At 31.9% G+C, this 25,386-nt stretch overlaps 1 protein-coding gene across 1 annotated transcript in view; it reads left to right on the top strand.

Moving 5' to 3' along the window:
* Nucleotides 1-3,367: 3,367 nt before the first annotated feature.
* The window catches only part of LOC136980078 (ATP-binding cassette sub-family C member 4-like), a gene marked incomplete at its 3' end in the record, with an annotated part of 36,135 nt that continues 14,116 nt past the window's right edge, over nucleotides 3,368-25,386 (top strand). The window contains exons 1-2 of the mRNA XM_067276120.1: nucleotides 3,368-3,450; nucleotides 13,769-13,879. Coding sequence (XP_067132221.1) covers nucleotides 3,386-3,450; nucleotides 13,769-13,879 — 176 coding nt within the window. The remainder of the gene's footprint in view (nucleotides 3,451-13,768; nucleotides 13,880-25,386) is intronic.

Consider the following 25,386-nt stretch of genomic DNA (forward strand, 5'->3'; position numbering starts at 1 on the left):
AACAATTATTCGATCTAAGGAATAAATTATTACGATCAAATTAGAAACTGTTTGATTCATTGATTATATTAAAATTAAACTTCGAATGGCAGAGGGGTCGTATAGAAAGATATTCGGAAGTATAATACTGTACTTACTAATACGCATTTTATGACAAAATGATTACTTTATATGTTATTAGCATTTACACTTATTTCTAAAACCATCTCTACTCTCAAAATTTAGCATTTTGCCAATCCATAATAATTATTAATATCAAAAATTCTTAATAATAAAATATCATTTTAGACAGAGTGATATACTCAGTTTCAAATGTTAACGGGAAAGTTAAGCAACTCGTTGCTGTATTTTTTTAATATTCATAATATGACTTTTAAACATTGTTTTAACTGTTGCCAAAGATTACTCGATATACTGTTTGTACGTCTGTTTTGAACAAATTTAAATATGACTATCTAAATGCCACTCTGTTTTTATTGGAATCATCTAGTCAACGTTGTTCCTCTTAATATGCAATGTGTGCAATTAATCAAAATCGCGAATAATGTAACATTTTACAATCTACCTCTCAAGAATAAACCATAGATTAAAAAAGGTGAATTGAATATACTTTCTAGGTTAAAGAATGTTGATGGCCCGACCAATTGGCGAAAGCACGTTGTTTGTTAAAGCCGATTAAATACCACTAGACCACAGATATATTTAAATTTTCTATCTCCATTAAAAATAGTTAGTCTGGAAACGAGCAAGTAACATTTAGGGAGTAAATAAATTTATTGGGACCTGCTAAGTTACACTTAACGAGGTATGGTTTTAAATTACATTAAAATTTATTTAATTTTAAAAGTAATTATCACGTCAGCTGTTTGCCGTGATTGCCATTTCCATGTAAGGAATGATTTTCCAAGAGGATTTGAGATGAGAGGTTCGTCTGTAGTTGTAATGAAAAATACTTTTTTTCATTGATTGTAATACTGAGTAGGTTTTTATTTTGCGTGCGAATCTAATTCTTAGTTCCATGAAATAATATTACCTTGGATTGTTACTTTTTCGAAAACACATATGCAAATATTTTGAAAAAGATATAAAAATAATTTAATGAATATTTTATATAATTTAATAAATATTTCCTGTAGGAAAATGAAAACAAAAAAACACCACGTGACGATGAAGAAGTTGGAGTAATAGGAATTTCAGTCTATAAAGAATATCTAAATGCTGGAGCTAGTTTATTCTACAAGATTTTCTTATTACTTATGCTTGTTGTAGCACAATCCGTTATAACTGTCAGCGATTATTGGCGTGTCAAATGGTATGCTATTTTTATGGTAAATGTGAGTTTATTCGTGTAAACAGTTTTTAAAATACAAGTTTAACATATTATTTATGCAAATTTATTTCAGCGTCATAAGAAGTTTCAGATATAATCGAACAAGCTTTACCAGTTGAAATAAATAATACTTCTAATACTTCCATCTCGAATTATTTCCATGTACACTTCGAGCTTAATGTACCCACTTTTCTCCGAAATCTTGTTGTTTTCTGTCGCACTCTCAAAAACTGATTTTAATGAAAATTCTGGGGGTTTAGTTTTCCATATTGTGAAACTAGTTGTGAATCGAAACTGCGAGCGTGAGTGATCCTAAAGGGTGAATTTGGAATAAGAGATGAGAATAAAAATAAAAGAAAGACAAAAAACCTAAAAGTAATTTACTCGAATTTGGTACTTATAGAGAACAAATGCTAAGATTTATTTCACAAAAATTGTCGACAGATAAAAGCATGGGACCGTTAGCAAGTAAATCAATCCAAATGCACCTATTTTTGCAAGTTAGACTACAATTAATTCATGTAGACCTAAATATCCGTAGTTAGTGAATGAGAGGGCATCTTTGAAGTTTCTGCCGACAGAGACCTTTCTTTTCCTTAAAAAAACAATTCTGCTATACACATAAAGCTTAAAATGTTTTGAAGAGGTTTTTCTTTTTACAACTTTTATAAGTGACTTTCAAACTTAGAATTAAGAGACGAAATGCTTGAATCACATTAATCAATCTTTTGTAAGCGATTTTATCGTCCTAATGTGTGAAGAAAGAAAACAATATTCTAGCACATATTACGAAATGACAAAAAGTTACAACCTTCTCATCGCCTAAACCTCTGTTAGAATGACAGATCTAGTGCATGCAGTCAAACGTCGTGTTTGCCTCTTTAGTCAGACACCCGTGACAGTAAGTATACGTTTCAATAAGGAACGAGAAATTATTTATTGTGACATCGTCACAATGCCAGGCTGCAATTTTTAATTACATTTTTAATTTACTTAATTTAAAATATATGTTCTGCACCTCAAATTAATAATGGCTGGCTTCAGTATATCATGTTTCCTTTAGCAATGGAGTTGTGCCAATGATCAATCTAATATCTTTCGAAAAAAAATAAATTGAAATTACGTGACTTCCAGTTGGCATCGAAAGTTTCAATATAGTTAAACGTAGCTTCCTGCTCCTGAGAATGATAAACCTGGTCGCGAGTTTTATCTATCAGTCACCGCTCTTGACATTAGGAAAGACAGACGACAGGGAGAATTTATACGTCTACATTTTTTTTAAATTGCAGTACAATCACAGATGTACTGCAATTTAAAAAAGTAGCAGGCAGTGACTATACATTTTTTAAAGTAAAACTACGTATTTTTATAAAGGTTATTTGGCAACAAAGTTTTTGATCTTATCTTGTGACGAAAACATTGAAAGATTTTTTAATATAAACAAAACTTTTACAATTACACTTCGACCCATTTTATCAACTCGAACTTTATAAATTAATTTATAAAAACTGATTATTCTTATCACTTAACTTAAAAAAATCGGATGGCTTTGCACACTTGAATGTAGTTAAGAATGATGATGCCGTTTAAAAAAATTATGTGTAGAGAATAACCGTAACCACTGTACTTAATTTAATCATATACATTTAGTGAATCAAATAGAACTTATGTAAATATCAATTTATTTGCAACATTGACTAAACTTTGATTACTTCTACGTACTGTACACATAATATCGAATTGAAGTAATTGGTCGCTAGCTTCTTCTTAACTTATTTATCAATTTTCACACAATTTATCGCTTTATATGTAGTCTAATATTTTAAGCATACAAAAAATATGAAATGTTTCTATTATATCAGCAAAAATCTTTCTCTCAATATCATAATTAAACTGTTTATTATTTCAAGGTTTTTTGAATATAAATAACTGAAAAACTTTTATACTTTATCACGCTATTTGAATTATAAAATATCCAATAGACATGTAGATTTAATGAGTAATACTTTAGACGCAGTTTATAGCTCATCTTCACATGCGAGATATTAATACAGAATGGAGACGAAGCAGAAGAGTAACCCATTCGATTCAGCTGGTGTTTTTTCTCGTGCGTTTTATTGGTATGTAAAATTATTTAAACATTTTAATAATCGTTTAGTAAAGTGTTTAATGATGTGACCTTAGTTCTGAACTAAAGCTGCAATTTTTTTGAAAAACAAAAGGAAAGTATAGGTATCGGTTAAAAATGATCCCTCTTAATAATTTTAATTTTTGGACCCAAGGCAAAATTAAACGTCGAGAAATGCAAAAAAAAACTTGGAGAGTTTTTCTTATATGTATGGGTGTTAGTGTATATGTATGCGCAAGATACGACTTTGTTAACCCTGTCTGAAGCTTATTTACTTCTCTTTCTGCTTTCTGTCGAAAATTTTTGAGATTTTTCAAGGAGATTTGATTATTAGGAGAATTGATGCTATTAAATTGTGGTTATTAACGATCGAGGGGAACATAAAAAGGGTTGTGTCTCATATCTCGACTAAATTCAAAATTAATTTTTTATAACTTTCAACTCTACTGTGAAAGCAAAGTTTGTTGTCATTTTATAATAACTAAAAATATAAATAGGTGTTTTCAATAAAATGTCATAACAGGTGGCGTTATCAAATGTTACCGGGAAAGTTAAGCAACTCGTTTTTGTATTTGTATAATGTCATTAATTTTCATAAGTATGTCTATAAATTTTCTATCATTTTTGTATTTAATTCTTTTAATGTTACTGAACCGGAGAATCAGCAGCAAAACCTGCAGCTTGCACAACATTGTGAAACTTTTATATCGATAATGTGTATTTTTTTATGTGTATTTGGGAGAACTCGAATAGATATAACTTTAAATATTTTCTGTGTCAAACAATTATAGATTGTTATAGTCGATATTTGGTAAGTTTTTACTCTATTACCATTTTTATTCAAAACATAGTTCAAAAGTCAACTTTATTATTTATCTATTGATATATATTTTACTAAATTTTATTTCTCCGTAAGATCTTATATAAATATCGATGGAAAAGAAAAATCAAAGTTTATATCAGGAATTTAAGTTAAGATATATTATGATGGCCTCGCATAATTATATCGTTATTTTCACTAAGATTAATTTTTTTCTGAGAATTATAAAAACATCATGTTTAATTTAGGTGATGGCTGGCTACTCATACAATAAAATATATTCCTGCATTGTAACGGAATTTGTCATTAACACATTGAATCATGTATTATCAGAATATAAATTTTTATATGCGATCTTACAAAGAACGAACGTCGATTTACGCATATTAATAATATTTCACACCTACATTTATAACGCAATTTACTAAAAGAATGATTGGTAAGATTAAAGAATGGATTTTAAGAATAAAAAAAATTATTTATTTTTTGAGTTATATAAAATTAATATAGTAATATATATTATATTATTAAATAACCATAATATAATATATAAATTTATAAGAAGAGAAAATATTTAACGCTAGAAAACTTCATTTAATTTACGTTTTGAATTTGTCATGATAAGAATTCAGTTGTTGACAATATGCATTGGATAATTTAAATATCGCTTATTCACGTGGTAATTAATCGGGAATTTTTGAAGGATGTTTTGTTTTAAAAATAGCTATGAGATAAATACGTTTAAAATAAGAGGTTTATAATTTATATTTAATGTATGAAATTACAATATATAATATAATTATATTAAAAATAATATAATTAAGTAATACAAATATATAATTCTAAAACCTGATTCTCTTCTTGACCTGTTGGCAGAGCCTTACAGTGTGCGTCCATGAGCCAATAGATGGCAGCCGTTGTAATAATAACATTACATCGTTGATGTTGGAGTTTATTTGCTTTCTTGAAATATTTGATTAATCATTTTCTAAACTTTGCCTCTTTTTCTTTCTTCTTCTTTGATCTCTAGCTAGCATTTGGTTCAGGGTGTCTGCGCAACCAGTATGCTGTGGGTGCATCACGAAATCGAGCTCTCTCCACAATGCTCCTCCATTGCCCTCGATCCATAGCTGCCGCTTTTGCCTGCTTCAGATAAAGCCGTTGGTTCTTGAGGTCTTCTTCAATTTGTTTGGTTCACGTTTCTTAGGTGCGGTGCGTTGGATTTTCCGTAGGGTAGGTCGTCGCCAAAAGAGCAGTTGGTGAGGTAGTCGGTTAGTATCCATTCGGCACAAATGGCCAAACCATCTCAGCGATTGCTGTTGAATTTGCGTTTCAACAGCTGGTTGCTGTAGGCGTCTGGCCCGGATAGCGTTGTTGGTATTGTGATCCCAAAAGCAGGTACCAAGAATCTGTCTTAATTATCTCATTTGAAAGGTCTCATGTTTGGCCAAATCTGTTGAGCAAAGTCCATGTACCAGCGTTCGGAACAGGCGGACCTTGGTCGTCATGGTGATGTTATTTTTTTCCATGCACACCATTTGAATAAGGCAAATGCATGGGCTGCCTGTCCAATTCGGATATGAGTTTCTTTCGAAGATGGCACTTTCCTCTCCTAGATCAGTGACCCAAGGTAATGGAACTCTTGTACCTGCTCAATTTGGACTCCATTGATGTAAACAGTAACTAGCGATCCATCCATTGTGTGCACTTTGGTTTTCTACACATTTATTTTAAGACCATAAGACTGAGCGATACTGGCGATATCATAAAGCGTGTCTGTGGCCATTGCATCGTTGTCAGCGAGAATGGCGCTGTTGTCGGCAAACATTAGATCAGTTAGAAAGTGGCCACACTCAAACTGGACACCACGTTTTCCATCAAACTTTTCTTATACTGTATTCTTTAATTGTATTGTATTTTAAAAATGAACAGTTTGAAAATATTTCAAATCTTAATATATAAAGTAATAACTGTATCGAAGTAAACTAGTGAATAAGTTCAAACATTTTGGAGCATTACACTTTTTTTTAGATTTTGATCTCGGTTATATTTTTTCATCGTATTTTTATGTACTATTTAAGGCCAAATTGTATTATAGAAGCTATAATAGTCAGCAATAACTGGAAACAAATAGAAGGCAGTGAAATAAGTTAATTAGTCAAATTAGTCAAAAAATAATCAATATCCAAAGTAAACATCTGAAATGTAGAAAGATATTTCGCAATGTAAAAATTACGATACACAAAATAAAAGCCAAATTTTCTTTTCGGAGCTCTTCTTTGATAAATATGAGCTAGGCGCTTCGAAGCGATACCATATGCGCTTTACTATCTAGGGGCGACTAACTAGTATTTTACGGTGGGTTTTATCAACTCGGCCACTGTTGTAACTCACATTAATAAAAACTATTTTTTGAAAGTGTAGACTAGAGCATGTCGGGTGAAATGAGCATAACATTTTTTTAACCACACGGCCTTCATGAGTTAAATGAAGCGAAAAACGGTGGGCTGGGAGAAGTTTTGCAAACGAAGAGTTAGACTGAGCAAAATGATCGCATATAGAAATGTTGGTACACATTCAATGAGAGGTTAAACAAATGAATGATGAAAAGGTGTAGCAAGGCAAGTGAAAGTGGTCCGAAAGATGTTGGCCCTCGCATGGGTTAGGATAGTTTTGTTATTAAATATAAATATCTATAGAATACGAGGAAGGCCAAGATGTGGTGCGAACATGCTAATCGCATAACCACAAATTTAGAATGTTTTTCACGTCCCAAGTTTTCAGGTGATACGCAGAAACATTCTCGATATCATCTTAATTAGTTAAAACGAATTTTCTATTGAGTGGATGAGAGGGTGCTGTGGTACTCCGGAGAATGAAAAAGCTGATCAGCTGGCATTGGCAGCTGCTGACATTCATGACATCTTACATGGCTATTGTGTTCTTGCAAGCGTGAAAATTAGAATTCTCTTTCTTAAGGAGATGATTCGGGTTTCGTAGCAAAAATGAGAATCTGTTTCTGATGCTTTTTTTCAGGAGCTATCTTGTGAAACTTAGAATACAAGCAAAGAATATGCATTGGCCCTACAGCCAGTCTTTTGCCTCAAAACAAATACATCTACATCTTGCTAAAGGAACTTATCAAGCAGTAACTTTGAAAGGACGAGCATTCAGTAAGTAACTTTATATGAAACTATGTGGGGATACACGCATTGTTTGTAGATTGTTTTGTATCTTTTGTTTTTCTGTTCACATGTTACGCTCCACTTTCTGAGCTTGTTCTTGTTTGATCATGACTCGACACGATTCAGAATTCGGGTTCTGTAATTTGTTTTGTCTACTATAAGAACGCGACATTATATTTGACTGTTTCTATCTCAATGTCGGAAATTTACCATTTACAAGCCAAAAGGCAACTTTGTATTTTATCTCATCTTTCACCATGGTGCCAGGTAAACAAATAAAGATTTTCTGTGTGTATGTGTGTCCATGATTGCTTCGTTGGTCCTAATGTAACCTCGTTTTTATGTTTTAGTTTTAATGGTGGTTTTTGAAAACTCTTGAATAAGAAAATCCCATTTCTTCAATGACTGTTTTCACCGTTCTCTGCCACATAATAAAAGCTGCTCTGTTCACTTTCTATCCGTCTCTTTTTATGTACATTTCAAATTTTGAAATAATTTCTTTGGTGTCCTGACTTAATGCTTTGCTATCTTCTCTTCATGTCCAGTGTGTTTCCCTGTTATACTGCTGCTGGTTTAAATATATTTAAACCGAATTTTAGATAGAGCTGACTGTGAATAATCCAAATTTCTTGCAACACTCCATGTTTGATTGCTTTTTTTAATATATTTCGCAATCCTTCTCATTGTTTTAATGAATTGTCATGGTTTTCCCTTCCACGTGCATGATTTTCATGACTTCATGACACTCACCCTCGGAAGTCAGTGTTGATATCTGAGATGTGGAGACTCTTGTGAGTTAGGATCTGAACATGTCTTGGTTTCTGTATTATTATAAAAAAAATAACGCATAATTAAAATTGGATATATTTATTGTAAATTACATAGGGGAAAATTGGGGTAGTACCGGATACCTAAGCTTCTCCTACATTATAAAAAAAATGTTACAACTCAATTGGTTCAGATTACATTTCATACAAAACTGAATTGTGTTATAAAAACACCAGTTAAAATTCACTTTTTAAGATAAAAATATTAATCATTTTTTACACTTTGTACAGTCATTACATTTTTGCCAAGTTTAATTTTGGACGGTTGTATCGGACACAAGAAAAATCTGCAAGAAGAGAATTACTTTTGATTTCACAAACAACTTGTTATTTTAGGCAGAGTGATTATTGAGAAATTTATAAAAGTACAAATTACAGATCGTAAAAGTAAGTTAATACATGATAAGAAAGTGGTATAAATGAGAAAAAATTAAAAGTTATCAGTATGAAAATTGAAAAATTCGTTTTAATGACAAATGCATTTGTTGTTTAATTTTTGGTAATGCAAACATCACATTCATAAAAATATTTGTTTCCTTCAAGATCAGCACAATTTCTGTGAGCCTAACCTTTACAAATCCTACACTGAATCTAGACTTCTTCAAAGGATTCACCACAGATGATGCTGTGAGTCTCTTAGTGTTCTTTCTTTTCTTGAACTGATTTGGCCTATTTACTGTTTTCTTTCTTGTTTCTCTTTGTGTGGACGATTTTCTCCAGCAGGTTTCTCCTAACTGCATAGATTCTTTTTTTTCTTGTTTCTTTCTTTTATTCTGCCGTAGTTGTCTTCTAAAACAGAAACATTCCGTGAGAATATAATTCTTATCAACCTTAAACTGTTTCCGATACAACCCATAACAATACAAACCGCAACATTGTTGGCCGAACAACACGAAACATCATAGATCAAAACATCACTTACCACATACGTATTAATAAGCTTACAGAGATTTCCGCCTACAAGTTAAAGAACAATAAATGTTGTTTTCTACAATAAACAAAAAAACAACTTATTTTCATTTTCAGGCAAGCTATGACAACCAGATATCATCGGCCGGATGGCCGAGCGGTCAAGGTGGCAGCCTACTGCTCTGGGGCACCCGGGATCAAATCCGATCGGGTCGAATCCGATCGGGTCGAATAATCCTCAGGAATTTTTCGGGGGGTGGTCCGTTCGTATATGTCGGGCCCCGTCCCTCACCACCCGGTCGCCCCATTGTGGGCCTGGCCGAACCCATAGTGGACCTTCTAAAAGAGGCCCTCTTAGTGCCCACAGGGCGGAAAGAGTTAAAAAAAATAAATAAAAAAAACCAGAAATCATCTTCGTTCACTCAAAACACTATTAAAACTATCAAATATTCTGCCACGTGTCAACAACACTACTGATTGACTAAATATGGTGAGAATCTGAACTTTCCTTATTCACCCAAACATGCTGGTGTCTTCACAGGTTCTGAAACCTGCAGCAAATGTTAAAAATAACGCTTGTCCGATACTAGCCGACAGTACTACCCGACCTTCCTCTGTACTTAATATTTGATTTACTACAAAGCATGGAGTGAGCAAAGTTCAATATAATACTGTAAATGTGGCAGATGAAAGCAAAATTCATCGAAATCCAAGAGAAACAATTCCTTTTTTACTAGCTCATCTGCATAATTTTCACTGTACATACATTGCTGTATGATATTTACATACAAACTGACCACAATCATTGCAAATATAAAGCATTTTTATGTCTTTTTTTCTTATACTGTAGGTTACACTGCCTTTTGTGCCTTGAAACAGATTTACAAATATCACTCTACTGATTAATTCGTATTTTTAAAACAAATTTACACACCTCTGTTTTGGGTTCTTGTGTTTGTATGAAGGTTTGGTTGTTGTATTGTACTTTCACATTTGGAAAAAACAAGTAGACATTCAATGTTAGGAAAGACTTTTGTTTCCTTCTCTGAATTGTTTTTTCTGTCGTGTAAGTATATACCGATGCATTTATTGTGGCTATGTTTACCATTCAATAGAGCAGTCATGGTCTACTTATGAGCATGTTTGGACTTAATGTTAGGTACAGATTTAGCAAAAGTTTTTTATGCATTATCAGAACATAGAACACAGGGGCAAGATCGCCTATAAATTCAAAAACTGCATGATTTCACTCACATTTTCTACAAGCTTTGAAATCAATAAAAATATGTTATTTGTTTTGTTTCATCTTAAAAAAATCCATAAATTTATGATAGTATTAATGTTTTTTCCTTCAATAAGGCATCAATCATGTTTTGTAAATTCACGCGATGAGTGTCAAATATTCTTGAGCATTCTCTTGCATTAGCACCATTTTTGCAGAAACAGTTTGCAGCAAGCTTTTTGGTTGACAGAAACATATTTTAATTTTATTTCTAGCACAGCATTAACTATCAATTGGCTGAAATTATTATATTTGTTGAATTCTTATAAGCATTCAGACTTAAGTCACTTGACCACTCAGCAGTGAGCGACGTACATATATGTCAAGGGAGATCGTGTGGCAGTGGTAAGCGACTTATATATCTGCAAAACATTCATATAAAATACCTGGACCATTTCGTGAACTCGTAGAATTTTCATGAAGAGTTGGATTCTACAACTTTCTTTTGGAATATCCTTTAGTTCTTGAGAAATTACAATAAAAGAGAGAAAATTAAAATAAACATGAAAGTGTAGAGGGTCATCTATAGACATAAATCGAATTTAAACATCCCGCCATCATCTGATTGGTTAAAAAAATTAATGTTCCTAATTGGATCGAGTCAGAAAAAAGTAAGTGTCACTTCTGTAAATCACGCTATCACGAGAGCTCCGATGCAACCTGGAAAAGCGACAGCCTATATCATCAGTCTAACAATCTTTGTCTGACCCACTTTTTGTGAAATCAACATTAGAGTAAAACGTAGTGTGAGATCTAGAAATCCCCTTGACATAAAATTATAAAAAACTAGCTGACCCGGCCACGCGTTGTTGTGGCTCAAAATGTATCTATTATAAATGTATAACACTTCCCCCGTGTTCTATTATAAATGTATAACACTTCCCTGGTGGGGGGAATTTAAAAAAATCTTTTCTTAGTGTACATTCTCTTGACGTACCCTATTAAAACGCAATCAAAAACGCATCTAAAATAGTATAATAAAAGCCGAGTTCTTCAGAGTAAGCCTTAATCCTGTCACTTTTCCCGCTGGGGAATATCGAAAAATCCCTTTTTAGTGTATATTCTGTTGACGTAACCTATTAAAACGCAATTAAAAACGCAAAAAACCGCATGTAAAATAGTATAATAGAAGCCGAGTTCTTCACAGTAAGCCTTAATCCTGTCCATCTCCCCCCACTGGGTGGAATTTCGACATGTATATTATATAAAAACACGTGCGTATTCGAATGCAACGTTGTGTCAACATTTCAAAGGAATCGGTAGGAACAAACGAACGTTATATTTTATTTATATAGATAGATAGAAAATGATCTGCTTCAGTCCATTCTCACAGAAAAGCAAACTTAGGTCGTCGGAAGTTAGCGCCATCTGTTGGACATAAAAGCCTTAATCCATATATAAATATATTTTTGAAAGGGGGAAATGGTGTAGGGGTATGAAAAATAGATAGTAGCCGATTCTCCGACCTACTGAATATGCATATGAAATTTGGTAAAAATCGGTAAAGCCGTTTCGGAGGAGTAAGGTAACTAACATTGTGACACGAGAATTTTATATATAAGACTAGTTGACCCGGCCACGCGTTGTTGTGGCTCAAAATGTATCTATTATAAATGTATAACACTTCCCCCGTGGGGGGAATTTTAAAAAATCCCTTCTCAGTGTACATTCTCTTGACGTACCCTATTAAAACGCAATCAAAAACGCATCTAAAATAGTATAATAAAAGCCGAATTCTTCACAGTAAGCGTTAATCCCGTCACTTTTCCCGCTGGGGAATATCGAAAAATCCCTTTTTAGTGTATATTCTGTTGACGTAACCTATTAAAACGCAATTAAAAACGCAAAAAACCGCATGTAAAATAGTATAATAGAAGCAGAGTTCTTCACGGTAAGCCGTAATCCCGTCCATCTCCCCCCACTGGAGGGAATTTCGACATGTATATTATATAAAAACACGTGCGTATTCGAATGCAACGTTGTGTCAAAATTTCAAGGAAATCGGTAGGAACAAACGAACGTTATATTTTATTTATATAGATAGATAGAAAATGATCTGCTTCAGTCCAGCATAATGCCTGACAGAAAAGCAAACTTAGGTCGTCGGAAGGTAGCGCCATCTGTTGGACATAAAAGCCTTAATCCATATATAAATATATTTTTGAAAGGGGGAAATGGTGTAGGGGTATGAAAAATAGATAGTAGCCGATTCTCAGACCTACTGAATATGCATATGAAATTTGGTAGAAATCGGTAAAGCCGTTTCGGAGGAGTACGGTAACAAAAATTGTGACACGACAATTTTATATATAAGATTATATCCGAATTAATAATTACTCCTTTCTTATATCCGGATATAATCCGAATATAATACGACTTATAATAAAATTGTTCCCTATATTGAATCGAAAATTTTCCTATTATAAACATCCTGCCTAAAAAACGGTCCTGGACGAGAAAATATGCGTTTCCAGCCGTATAACTGTCAACTATCCATTGTTCTTACGCTGAGTACAGATCATCTTGCAACTTAAGTTTATAGTTAGCGCCCGAATTCGCCGTATTGTTTCCAATCCTGGGAACACCTATGGCCTAAACACATGCACGTGACCAACTTTTCCAGCAAAAGTTATATAAGATGCTTCCTTCCCCACCTCTGGGGAGTCAATCATCGATTTAGATCGAGTCGCGATCTCGTCCATTTTTGTCCTTCGTGCCTAAGGGAATATTTTACGTTGTGCCTCAAGAGTTACCGATCCTTCCCTTCAAAAGAATTACCGATCCTTGTGACCGACAGAATATTGGAAATACTGATTGTCTAAGAGGTATGGAACCCACTTATGTGAACTCTCTCTCTCCCTTCGCGTGATAGGGATATATAGCTTTTTATATGTCACCCCTTTTATGTCAGATTTTTGTAACGTATATTTTGTTTTCCATTAAATCGTTGTTATCCTGTTAAATGGTGTCCTGTTTGCTCGAATATTCGCTTATCGCCTTACCACGACTCCACCTTCCCTCCTACACTCGACCGGATAAAAAGTATTCCCATCCCTACGGGATCCCTACCGGCAAATAAGCCATCCCTGACACGTGGGCAAGTCCCTCCGACTTGTTAGCCGAAATTAGACAGAGGGCTGACCTCGTCGTCCCTCCTCGGTACCCACAGTAGTAAGATGTAGTAATTTATAGTAAAACGGTTTTTTATAATATTCGTAGTAGTTTGTAAAGTTTGCAGAAAAATATAATTGTAATAAACGATAAAAAATAATTTATTTATTTTTCAGTTGGCTTTTCCCAATAATAATTAAAGGAACAAGGCGCCTTTTAACAGAAGAAGATTTATACGAAATTTCCAAATTTCATACTTCAGAGTATCTTGGAAATATGCTTCAGAGGTAAGTGAACCAACTTCTTATGTTTATTCTGATTAAACCGAACACTTGTCTAAACTAGCCAAAAGAGATAATAAGTATATTATTCTGTTAAATCACAAGTACTCTCACTACATGTAATTAAACTGTGATTACAGATAACTTAGTTTTTGGGTTTTTACCTGTGACCTAGATAATTGTTATGAAAATGAATTGGTTGAAATATTAAGCAATTAGGATTGTCCATTACACAGTTTTGTTATATTATGTAATTGGTTTATCTTTATCTATGTGCACCGTCATGGCAGAATGCGCGTTCTAACATAACCTACCATATTCTAATAAATTACCAAAATCCTTTCTTTATATGATTAATTATTTGAGTTATTAAACATATTTTATACATTAGTAATTTTGGTAATTTATTAGAATATGTTAGGTTAGGTTAGAATGTGCATCTCACCGCCATGACAGCGCACATAGGTAAAGATTAACCATATACAGTAAGATCCCGCTTAATGTCAGGGGGATGCATTCCTAGATGACAAAGCACTAAGCGAAACAGCGTTAAACGAGACCATTTTAACATAGAGTAAATAGGGATAGGGCAACACGTGACCAAAAAATAAGCAAATTTCCTATAAATTTATGTTATTTTTATATAAATTTTTGCATAATAGTATATGTTAAATAACATATAAACATATGCGCACAAAAAAATTAAGTTAATTTTTTGTTAAGGTCCTGGGTCTTCTGAAATTCTTGTTTTTTTTGCAATGAAGACGTGTAGTTTCATTGATCGCTTTCTTTTCTTTTCTTTAAGCAAATGTCAATAGCAGGAGATCACATCCAAAATGCCTCATTTTGCTTTAGAATCCTATCAAAATCTGGATCATGCGCTACAATTTGATCAACGATTTCTGTTATCATTATCAAACTTTTACTAAGGAAAATTGTAGAGAAATGTTTTGGGTTTGTCTTCAGAATCTCTATTCTCCAGTTCTACATGAATTCCTTGTTCTACCAGTTCTTGAAGTTGTCGTTAGTGAGGCTCTTACCAGAAACCCCAACTCCCCAGTACCCTGCTCGTCTACATCTTCTGTATCGAGTAACTTGACAAGTTTTCAACCTAACGATACAGCGATAGGCTCTTCTCAATGAGAATTCTAGGATACTCCAGTCGTAACTTCTTCCACATTCTATTCATGCATTTATCAGTTAATTCTTGCAAAGCGAAATCGATATTTCCTATGGCATCCATGATATTACTTGCCAATCTTTATATTTCTTGTCAACGTGATTGCCAATATCTATACTATATAGAAGACGAAAATGGTTGTTATGTGTATAAATAATTGTAAAATTTGCTAAAATATAACAAAATTATTTAAACTTCATGTTTTTTTAAATAAACATTCTGCATATTTTATTACCTAATATAAGATAATTAAAAGGGACTGCTGTATCTCAAGTCCATAAAGCTCTAGAAGACTTTTATAATCAGGGAAAAATTTAGAATGCACGTTTTGTGAAAACTAATTACAATATTTGAGATTTTTATTCAAAACATAAATAACAGTATTGCATTTTGTTAATGATTTTTTTAAATGCTAATTTCTAAAACCGATATTATTTTGTGGGTAGTAAAAAAGAGTTTTTTGTAAGTTCCGTATGGGTTTGGCAGGATTAAAATTGATGCAACCATTGTTATGATATTCAGATGGTATCTTGAAAACTCCTTCGTGTTTACTGAATATGTGTAGATTAAGATTATTATCATTTTTTGCACAATTTCAATAGAGAGAAAAAGAGAATAACCCCAATTTATCATTAATGATTGTGAAAAATTACACCTCTTTTATTTATCATGTGAATTTTTCGAAAAACTAAGGGAGTGATGTGAGAGTCAGGATATTTATTAATTAATTAGCGTGAAAAATATATCTAGTTTTTTAAAGTTGTTTACGAAAAAGGAAGATACAGTGTCATTTTTTATGAAAAGAAGGAAATCAACTTCCCATCTTTAAGACCTTATCGCCAAGGTTTGACAAACATCTGTTTACGTACCCCTCTGCCTGGCCCCATACATCCCATTAGTAACCGAAAAACCTTTTACGCTATTGCTCAGAAAATACAATAAAAAAGGCAATTTTCCTGCCATTCGATTTAGTTCATGAAAAATTCGAACATGCCATAGGAGACTCAGTTCATCACTATAATTGGCCATAATTGACAGCAATCTACAGAAGAAGAGATTTGCCATAAACAACGGCAGCCAGTAGAAACCCGACATTGCTATAGAACAGGCGTGTCAAACACATGGCCCACCAATACATAGGTTGCGGCCCGCCGACTTTTTAAAAATTTTTAAATATCAAGCTTTGATGCTTGAAGTTGGAGAGTTTGAACTTTTTGGTTGACGCTGGCATCAACTGTGATTGCATCATCGCTTGGGACGTTGCACGCTGGCGCGAGGCATCAAATGAAACGCAGTGACTGTAGCCGAACAGAGATAAAAACACAAGACAATCATAAACATAATAGAACGCAGAGTGATGTAATTTGACACATGACACATGTTTGTGTGGTCGTCAGCCGTACTGATATTTATATATTTGTACATATTTTATTATATTGTGTTAAGCTTAGGAATCTTTCTTTGTTCTGACTGTTCTAGAAATTTCCTTTCCAATCCTTTTTCCCTTGGGCAAGGTCATTGTTTCTGAGAAGTGAAGTGGGAAAACAAAGGAGAGGAGAGGCCCTGGGGTCACGGGAAGCAGGGAACCTATTCTGAGTAGTATCGTTAAGCTAACGAATACGATAAAAACCAGTTTCTATCGGAACCACGTGATTCGCGTTTTATCAATCGTGAAAATGCTATTCCGAGCCGTACGTTTCGTTTTCGGTTCCGATAGTCACGTGCGATAACTAAGCTTTTGTTATCGGTCACGCTCGAGCTGCCGTTAGGAACGTAACGAAAGTGAAAACAACATGGCGTCTTTTCGTGTAAGAATGATTTTACTTCACGAGCAATTGGAGAGAGGAGACAGCAGTAACACCGATTAAATTTAATACTCTTTCTTCAACTTCAGTTAATTTTTGATTAACTGAAGGCCCACCTCCTGTTTGAAACGTTGATTTTTTTATTTGTGAGGCTTTACTTTTAATGTTTGCTTTCCAGTCACTCCATGTCTATGCAAATAATATTTACATCTAATAAGACGTATTGCATTTGACATTTAATCATAATACTAATTCTAATTTGGTTATAAGGTTAATAGAAGTATAACTTGTGGCAAAATTAAGTTTGTCATTTTATTCTTAATGAATGAATTAAAAAATACATTAATTACATGAAGTTATATAGAAATATACAAAGAAGCTTAGACGTACTTTGTACAATTGTAAAATGTTAGCATTATGTAATAATAGAAATCTTTATTTTGTAGATTTTATCTAAGTTTAATGTCGACTTTAATTCATTAGTTTTAGTATAAAAAATACATTCTATATACGTAACTTAACAGTAAACTCAGGGCCGGATCATCGCATAGACAAATGAGACAAATGTCTAGGGCCCTATTTTTTGAAGGGCCCGGTCAAATTGTCTATTTCTAAAACATTTGTAAATAAGAAAGTTTACTTTTCTGTTTGACAACTGTATGTAATAAACAAATAAACAAAAAAGTATATTGCTTTTTATATGGTTATTGTGAATTCTAAAACCTAAAAAAGTGTGTTCTTTTGTTTCTTTTTATTGAAAGTAATTTTTCCGATAATTTAGAATTTTTTTATAGCGATAAGAATAATATTTTTATTAATAAACGTTTAAGTTTTGCTTTAGTTTTTCACATTATTCAATTTTGTTTTATTTATTGTTTTATATTTTTTGTGTGTTCTATTTCTTGTGGGAGAGAGAGGAGGGCCCGGTAAGAAGAAAATGTCTAGGGCCCCAAAGTGGGTTAATCCGGTCCTGAGTAAACTATACACTAAACATAAATGACTATCTATCACATAAATTATAATTTTTAAAAACAAATATTTGCTTAACGTATAGGCTGACAAAATAGACCCAGACATTTTAAAACAAAACAAAACTATATCACTAGTGCTAGTACACGACAACGCTAAAAGCACGTGCTTCGCTTAGAAAATGGCAGGTTGCAGTCACGTGACATAATACAATGTTAACTAATCTGTGATTGATTAAAGCGTAATAGCTATCGATAGCATGGAACCCAGACACATCTCGACCGACTACCCGTAGCGAAACCCACTTGACGTGGAGCACAGAATAGCGATTTGTCTAAGGTTCGTTAACTGCCTTTCGCTAAGGGGACTTATCGAATGTCCCGTGTATCGCTCTCGTTCAGTTATCGGAAGAGCTCAAAATAGGACCCCAGGAGTAAGAAACTTTTCGCTCGAACTCCAGAGAGAGAAGACGTACAAAGATAGTGCTCCAAGGAGAAAGAGGCTGGGGACTACGTGGAGCCGCTCATATTCCAATAATAAGAACGTTCCATAAAAGAACTTCAGTGGCGTGCCGTCATTGGAAGCGATGGAAGCGCTGCTTCCACCTTCCAATGACCTTTCCTTGTATGTTATAAAATATAAATTTTCATATTTTAACGTACTTTTAATTAATTAAAATTAAAATTTTATTATAACTGCATTATGTATCTCTAGATTTAATTAGTTATTTTTCCAATTCTTTGTAATTTTCGAAAACGATAAGAGAAATAAATGTAGTAATTAACTTTTTATTTATTTATTTCATATTTACAGACTAAAAAAATTACAAACCACAAGAAGGCGTCAATTAACTACTACGGCCCGCAGAAATAACGTAAAATTTATTTTGGCCCGTGTTATAAAAAAGGTTGCCCACCCTAGACTAGATTTATAACTAAACCCAACCGATAGGAATTTACTGGCATGTTTTTATGATAGTTCTGTATAGTTGACAGGAGTTTAAAAAAATCCATTAAAATATTTGATATATTTATTCTGCGTTTATTCTGCTCTCTCATCTTATATTACTTACGGATTTCAATGTTAAACCGGTGATATTACGATTTAGTATGTCCCATCTGTAAGGGGATGGAGAAAAAACGTGTACAATTCTAGTACAGTGTTAAAAAAATTAACTGTTACTTTGGCAGCATCATTTACAACCAAATTTAATGAATGAGACATACAATGGTACGAAAAAAGCTCTAGAATTTATTTTCCTTAAATTTACGATTTCTATATTTGTTGTCATAAAAATTTGTTATTCCAATGTTTTCCCAAGACTACAGATATTCAAGTACAAAGTAATTGGTTTCGACTTATTTCTACTAAGAAGTGGTTAAATAATTAAGAAATTAGGGAATGGGGACATAAATAAAACCCTGCTGAAAGAGCCAGAATTTTACTTAAACAAAAGCTTAACCGAACCAATTACTAGCTTGGTACAGTGGGGAACTGATTTCCGTGTACACCTGGTACTAAAACGAATTACAGTAGTTAGAAAACAAATGTCTTAACCTCTTAACAGTGAAAAACGAGAATAGTCGTCCAAGACGATCCAGTGGCAGTAGTGAAGGACGACTATAGTCGTTAAAAAATTCTTATAAAATACCTGTACCATTTTGTGAAGTCATAGAATTTTCACGAGTAGTTGGGTTCTCCAACTTTGTTTTGGAATATCCTTTAGTTCTCGAGAAATTACAATAAAAGAAAGAAAATTAAAATAAATATAAAATTTTAGACGGCCATCTATCGACATAAATCGAATTTAAATTTCCCGCCGTCATCTGATTGGTTAAAAAAATTAATATTCCTAATTGGCTCGCGTCAGAAAAAAGTAGGTGTGACTTCTGTAAATGACGCTATCGGGAGAGCACCGATGCAACCGGAAAAAGTAAACAGCCTACGTCATTAGTCTAACGGTCCTTGTCTGACCTACTTTTCGTAGAATCAACATTAGAGTAAGCTGTAGTAAAAGTAGTAGTTTATAGTAAAACGGTCTTCTCTAATATTCATAGTACTTTGTAAAGCTTGGATTTCAATTTAATAAGTATTATTTAATTCAGAAACATTATAAATACATCATTAAGTAGGAGAATAACGAAAAAACTTTATTTTTTAGTATAATACAATTTACAAAATCGAAAGTTCGTATATCGTAATATTATAAAAAACTACATCGAAACATACAAAGTCACCTAATTTACTTAAATTCAGTTCATTATACAACTGTCGATACTCTTGCCTTCCTCAGTTTCCTCAAACAAAATTCGAAAACTTCAATTAATCCTATAAATATTTAAGCGCCATTACTATTCGAATTAACTGTAATTACAAATATAAATGAAAAATATTTTCGACATAAACCCTAGGCAATAATTATCAAAACAAAATTCTTCAAGTATAAATTTTTCTGTATAAATGTCAGCGATCCAATGTGTGACCTACTTTCTCTAACGTAGTAAAACAAAGTAAGTTGCAGTACAACAATACACATAAACACAAATAAATTAGTAGCTCAATAATACATACTTTCATTTATATCCATATGTTATATCCAAAAGTCAGTTCTCCCAAATTGTCGAAAAATAAATTATTTTCAACTTTTCTTTTTGTAAAGTAGCATATTCTGAAAAACAAGTTCTATATTCAGCGTAAAATTTCCACCTTTTATCCGTTAAAAACAACGCAAAATGTATGGATCCACGTAATAAAAAATTATCGCAGTGAACTTCGAAAAAACCAGAAACACAGATACACCAGACTGCACTGTACAAAATTTTGCCACGAACTGATTCATATTTTAATGCACCTGTGAATAATTTCATCACATGACGAAAAGTTTTTGAATAAAAGCTAAAAGTTTTTAAAAATTCTTTCATAAAATCCGATGAATTTAATTAATACACAATAACTAGATCTGTTTAATAAAGATTAATAATTTTCCATTATAATTATGCAAATTAGATATAAAAAAGATCATCGCGCAAATTCTCCCGCGAACCATGGATGACTCTTACGTCATCTGGATTGAAGTTTCCTGCAAAATAGTGAAAATTTTTATATAATTATTTTACTAATCCAGCCAAATTTAAATAATATAAAATGTCTAGATCTGTTTAATAAAGATTAGTAATGTACTATCATTAATATGCAAATTAGATATGACAAAGATCACTGTGGGAAAATTCCCGCCAAGATAAAAATAGCTTTCGGTCACGTGATCACCAAGAAATACGCCTTAAATTTAATGTTTGTGTACAAATTAATACATTTTAACTAATGTCATCGTTTAAAATTTAATGTTTCTGTAAAAATTAGTAAATTGTAACAAATTTCATCAAAGACAACAGAATAATTTTCAGCTCATAAAAACTCTACAATAAATGATTATTTCTTCGAAAGACGTCGATATGCACGAATAAATAATAAATATACAATAATGCTTTTATCCATTTTAAGTGGATATTGTAAAAATTAAGCTATTTAATTTGTTTGGCTTTTATAATTTAGTTTCCGAATATTTTACTGTGAAATTCCATTTAGTAAACAGAAACAAAGACAAGCTATTAATTATAAACAGGACAATAGAATAATTTTTACGTAAATTGAGTGAAAATACAGAAAAAAACAAATTATATCAAAGATGGGGACAAACAAGCTTACATCCCCAGAACAGAGCTTATAATTTGTTGTCAATTTCAGCCTGTTCCTACTTCGACTGTTTTATGTTGGTAAAAAGTTAATGTTTTAAATAAAAGTACTTTGTTGTTAGTGAAGAAAGATAAAAGTATCGAAATATAATATTCAGAATTAAAAATATTGATGTATGTCCATATTAGAAATGTATATTTTTTTCCGATATTAGAAATAATATCACGAGAAAAACATTATATAAATGAAATACGGCCATAAACAATTTCTTTCTGTCAAATAAATTACGGATTAAACAGGCTTATTTAGAAAAATTCAATCGCGAATAACTGACTTTAAATATACAGAGGATACAGTATGCTTGTTATGTGATAGTATCTGCGTTTACAAATTAACAGAATTTTCCTTTTTTTTACACATTATTATGCTATAATCTAGGAAACTATGTTTAATAATAAGACATACTACAGAAAGGGTAAGAAAGGAACGTCAGTCATTGTAACTAATGTATTATTGAAAGTTTCATTCATATAGATAATTAATTTTATCAAGATACATTTCTCCAAAAGAAAATTATCGATATTTATCGTAAATATAAGTAAATTTTATTATAATTTAGATAAAAACTCATTTTTTCCCCACGCATGGCTTCTTTCCCCTCCCTCTTACTCCTATACTTGGAACATTCCATTTCATAATTTGATGTAATAATAACGTTTAAAATGATTCTAAATAAAATATTGACACTTAAAGTAGGTTAATATAGGCCTATATTGTCACGAGTCTCAGTTGTATTCATAAAAATATAATAATCTATACAATAATACTTTCTCACATGCTCCATGTGTTAAAGTTTGCAGCTGTAATTGAAGTAATATATAAAGAAACAAAATGTTTATATTATCAATAGTTATAAAAGATATCTTATTTTCACGTAGAAAAACAAAATAAGACAGAAGAAACAGACAATCACACGATATCTCTATCCAGGACATTCTATAATTGATTTTAAATTTCTAATGTCGACATACATAAATATTTTTGTGTGTGTGAATATTATATTTCGATACTTTTATGTTTCTTCACTAAGAACATCTTAAAACATTAACTTTTTACCAACAAAAAACAGTCGAAGTAGGAACAGGCTGAAATTGACAACAAATTATAAGCTCTGTTCTGGGGATGTAAGCTTGTTTGTCCCCATCTTTGATATAATTTGTTTTTTTCTGTATTTTCACTCAATTTACGTAAAAATTATTCTATTGTCCTGTTTATAATTAATAGCTTGTCTTTGTTTCTGTTTACTAAATGGAATTTCACAGTAAAATATTCGGAAACTAAATTATAAAAGCCAAACAAATTAAATAGCTTAATTTTTACAATATCCACTTAAAATGGATAAAAGCATTATTGTATATTTATTATTTATTCGTGCATATCGACGTCTTTCGAAGAAATAATCATTTATTGTAGAGTTTTTATGAGCTGAAAATTATTCTGTTGTCTTTGATGAAATTTGTTACAATTTACTAATTTTTACAGAAACATTAAATTTTAAACGATGACATTAGTTAAAATGTATTAATTTGTACACAAACATTAAATTTAAGGCGTATTTCTTGGTGATCACGTGACCGAAAGCTATTTTTATCTTGGCGGGAATTTTCCCACAGTGATCTTTGTCATATCTAATTTGCATATTAATGATAGTACATTACTAATCTTTATTAAACAGATCTAGACATTTTATATTATTTAAATTTGGCTGGATTAGTAAAATAATTATATAAAAATTTTCACTATTTTGCAGGAAACTTCAATCCAGATGACGTAAGAGTCATCCATGGTTCGCGGGAGAATTTGCGCGATGATCTTTTTTATATCTAATTTGCATAATTATAATGGAAAATTATTAATCTTTATTAAACAGATCTAGTTATTGTGTATTAATTAAATTCATCGGATTTTATGAAAGAATTTTTAAAAACTTTTAGCTTTTATTCAAAAACTTTTCGTCATGTGATGAAATTATTCACAGGTGCATTAAAATATGAATCAGTTCGTGGCAAAATTTTGTACAGTGCAGTCTGGTGTATCTGTGTTTCTGGTTTTTTCGAAGTTCACTGCGATAATTTTTTATTACGTGGATCCATACATTTTGCGTTGTTTTTAACGGATAAAAGGTGGAAATTTTACGCTGAATATAGAACTTGTTTTTCAGAATATGCTACTTTACAAAAAGAAAAGTTGAAAATAATTTATTTTTCGAACAATTTGGGAGAACTGACTTTTGGATATAACATATGGATTTAAATGAAAGTATGTATTATTGAGCTACTAATTTATTTGTGTTTATGTGTATTGTTGTACTGCAACTTACTTTGTTTTACTACGTTAGAGAAAGTAGGTCACACATTGGATTTCTGACATAAAACTGTCGGCTTTTTCAGAGTGAAGCGGACCTTCTCAATGAAGTGTGTTTTAGGGAAGTTATGCTTTCTTTTTCTGATGCATGCCAATTGTGAAAATTGTTTTTAAAATTAAATATCGGTCAATGACGATAACATATGTTATAAATGTGAAGATGAATATAAAAATATTTCTACATTTTTTTATTGTTTTGTTGTTTCTTAAAGATTAATTTATTTAAATTTATTATATGTCAAGTAAGTTTATTTACAAAATGCTAATATTTTAATTCGCTTTAATATTTCGGTGTAAATTTGAACAAGGAATTTTAAAATTTTAAATAAACGATATACTGAAATTTTCTTTTATTTACAATGATTACGTCACTTCTACAGAAAGTAGAACACGAGACGACCTTCACCCACATTTCAGTCTGGGGGGAAAGGCCGCCAGGCGTCGTAGTTGTAAACGTAACAACTTTTACGTCATCTATTGTTGTGGATGAAATTCGTTAACTGTCAATTACATTTTCTTGAATTTGATTCGAAGGTTGAAAAAAATCGTCATGACTTAAATGCCTAAAACTTTAAAAAATTATATAAAATTGAAAATAAATTAAAAACTTTTGAAAAAATCGTATCGGATAGAAAATCAAAAAAGAATTTAATATAAATTTGAAAAAAAAATTTTTAGCAAAAAATTACCGCGAAAAAAATTCACATATAAAAAAATTATGTGACAATAAAGAACGATTTTTTTTTACAAGACGTAACTGTTTAAAATTTTTTTTCCTAAACGGAAACGAGAAAAACGCGTGGGAAAATTCTTAAAAATTTTTTTACGGTTTACCTTTACAACTAACTGGTAGCGCGGCGTCCGACTGTTCCACTGTTTAGAGGTTAAGTTTAACATATTTACATCTATGGTGAGAAACGTTTAAAATTTACAACAGCCCTGTCGCGTCCTTTAAGATATACTAGTGAGCGACAAAATAGGCATTTAACATTGACCGGTATCAGCACCCTCGGGATTTGGCACACACACACTGCACACCTACCTGGACGCGTCTGGTTCCATTCATTAGCCACTCGTAGGGAGCTGTTTCACTAAGTGGATTGTTTTATGATTTAAAAAGTAAAGAATATTTTGTTATTTTTATGTACGTTTCTTCACAAAGTTATATTTAATTATAAGTTTCATTAAAAGTATATTCATACAATTGAAGAATTTTTTCTACTAGGTATGTATATTCATCACACATTTTGTTTTACCAAGTAAGTTTTTTTTATAATTTTAATTTTAGCCCTTATATCGTGGCTAGTGATTAAAAAAAATATTTAAAAAAAGTTTTGGCTCAAGACCATATAATGAAAAAGAAAACATTATTAAAAGAAAAAGATCAATGCCTAAATTAAGAATAAATACGTCAACAAAAAAATTTCGACATTTTGACAATA

Source organism: Centruroides vittatus, unplaced genomic scaffold, assembly GCF_030686945.1.
Source record: "Centruroides vittatus isolate TY-2023 unplaced genomic scaffold, ASM3068694v2 contig_667, whole genome shotgun sequence".
Classification (NCBI taxonomy): domain Eukaryota; kingdom Metazoa; phylum Arthropoda; class Arachnida; order Scorpiones; family Buthidae; genus Centruroides; species Centruroides vittatus.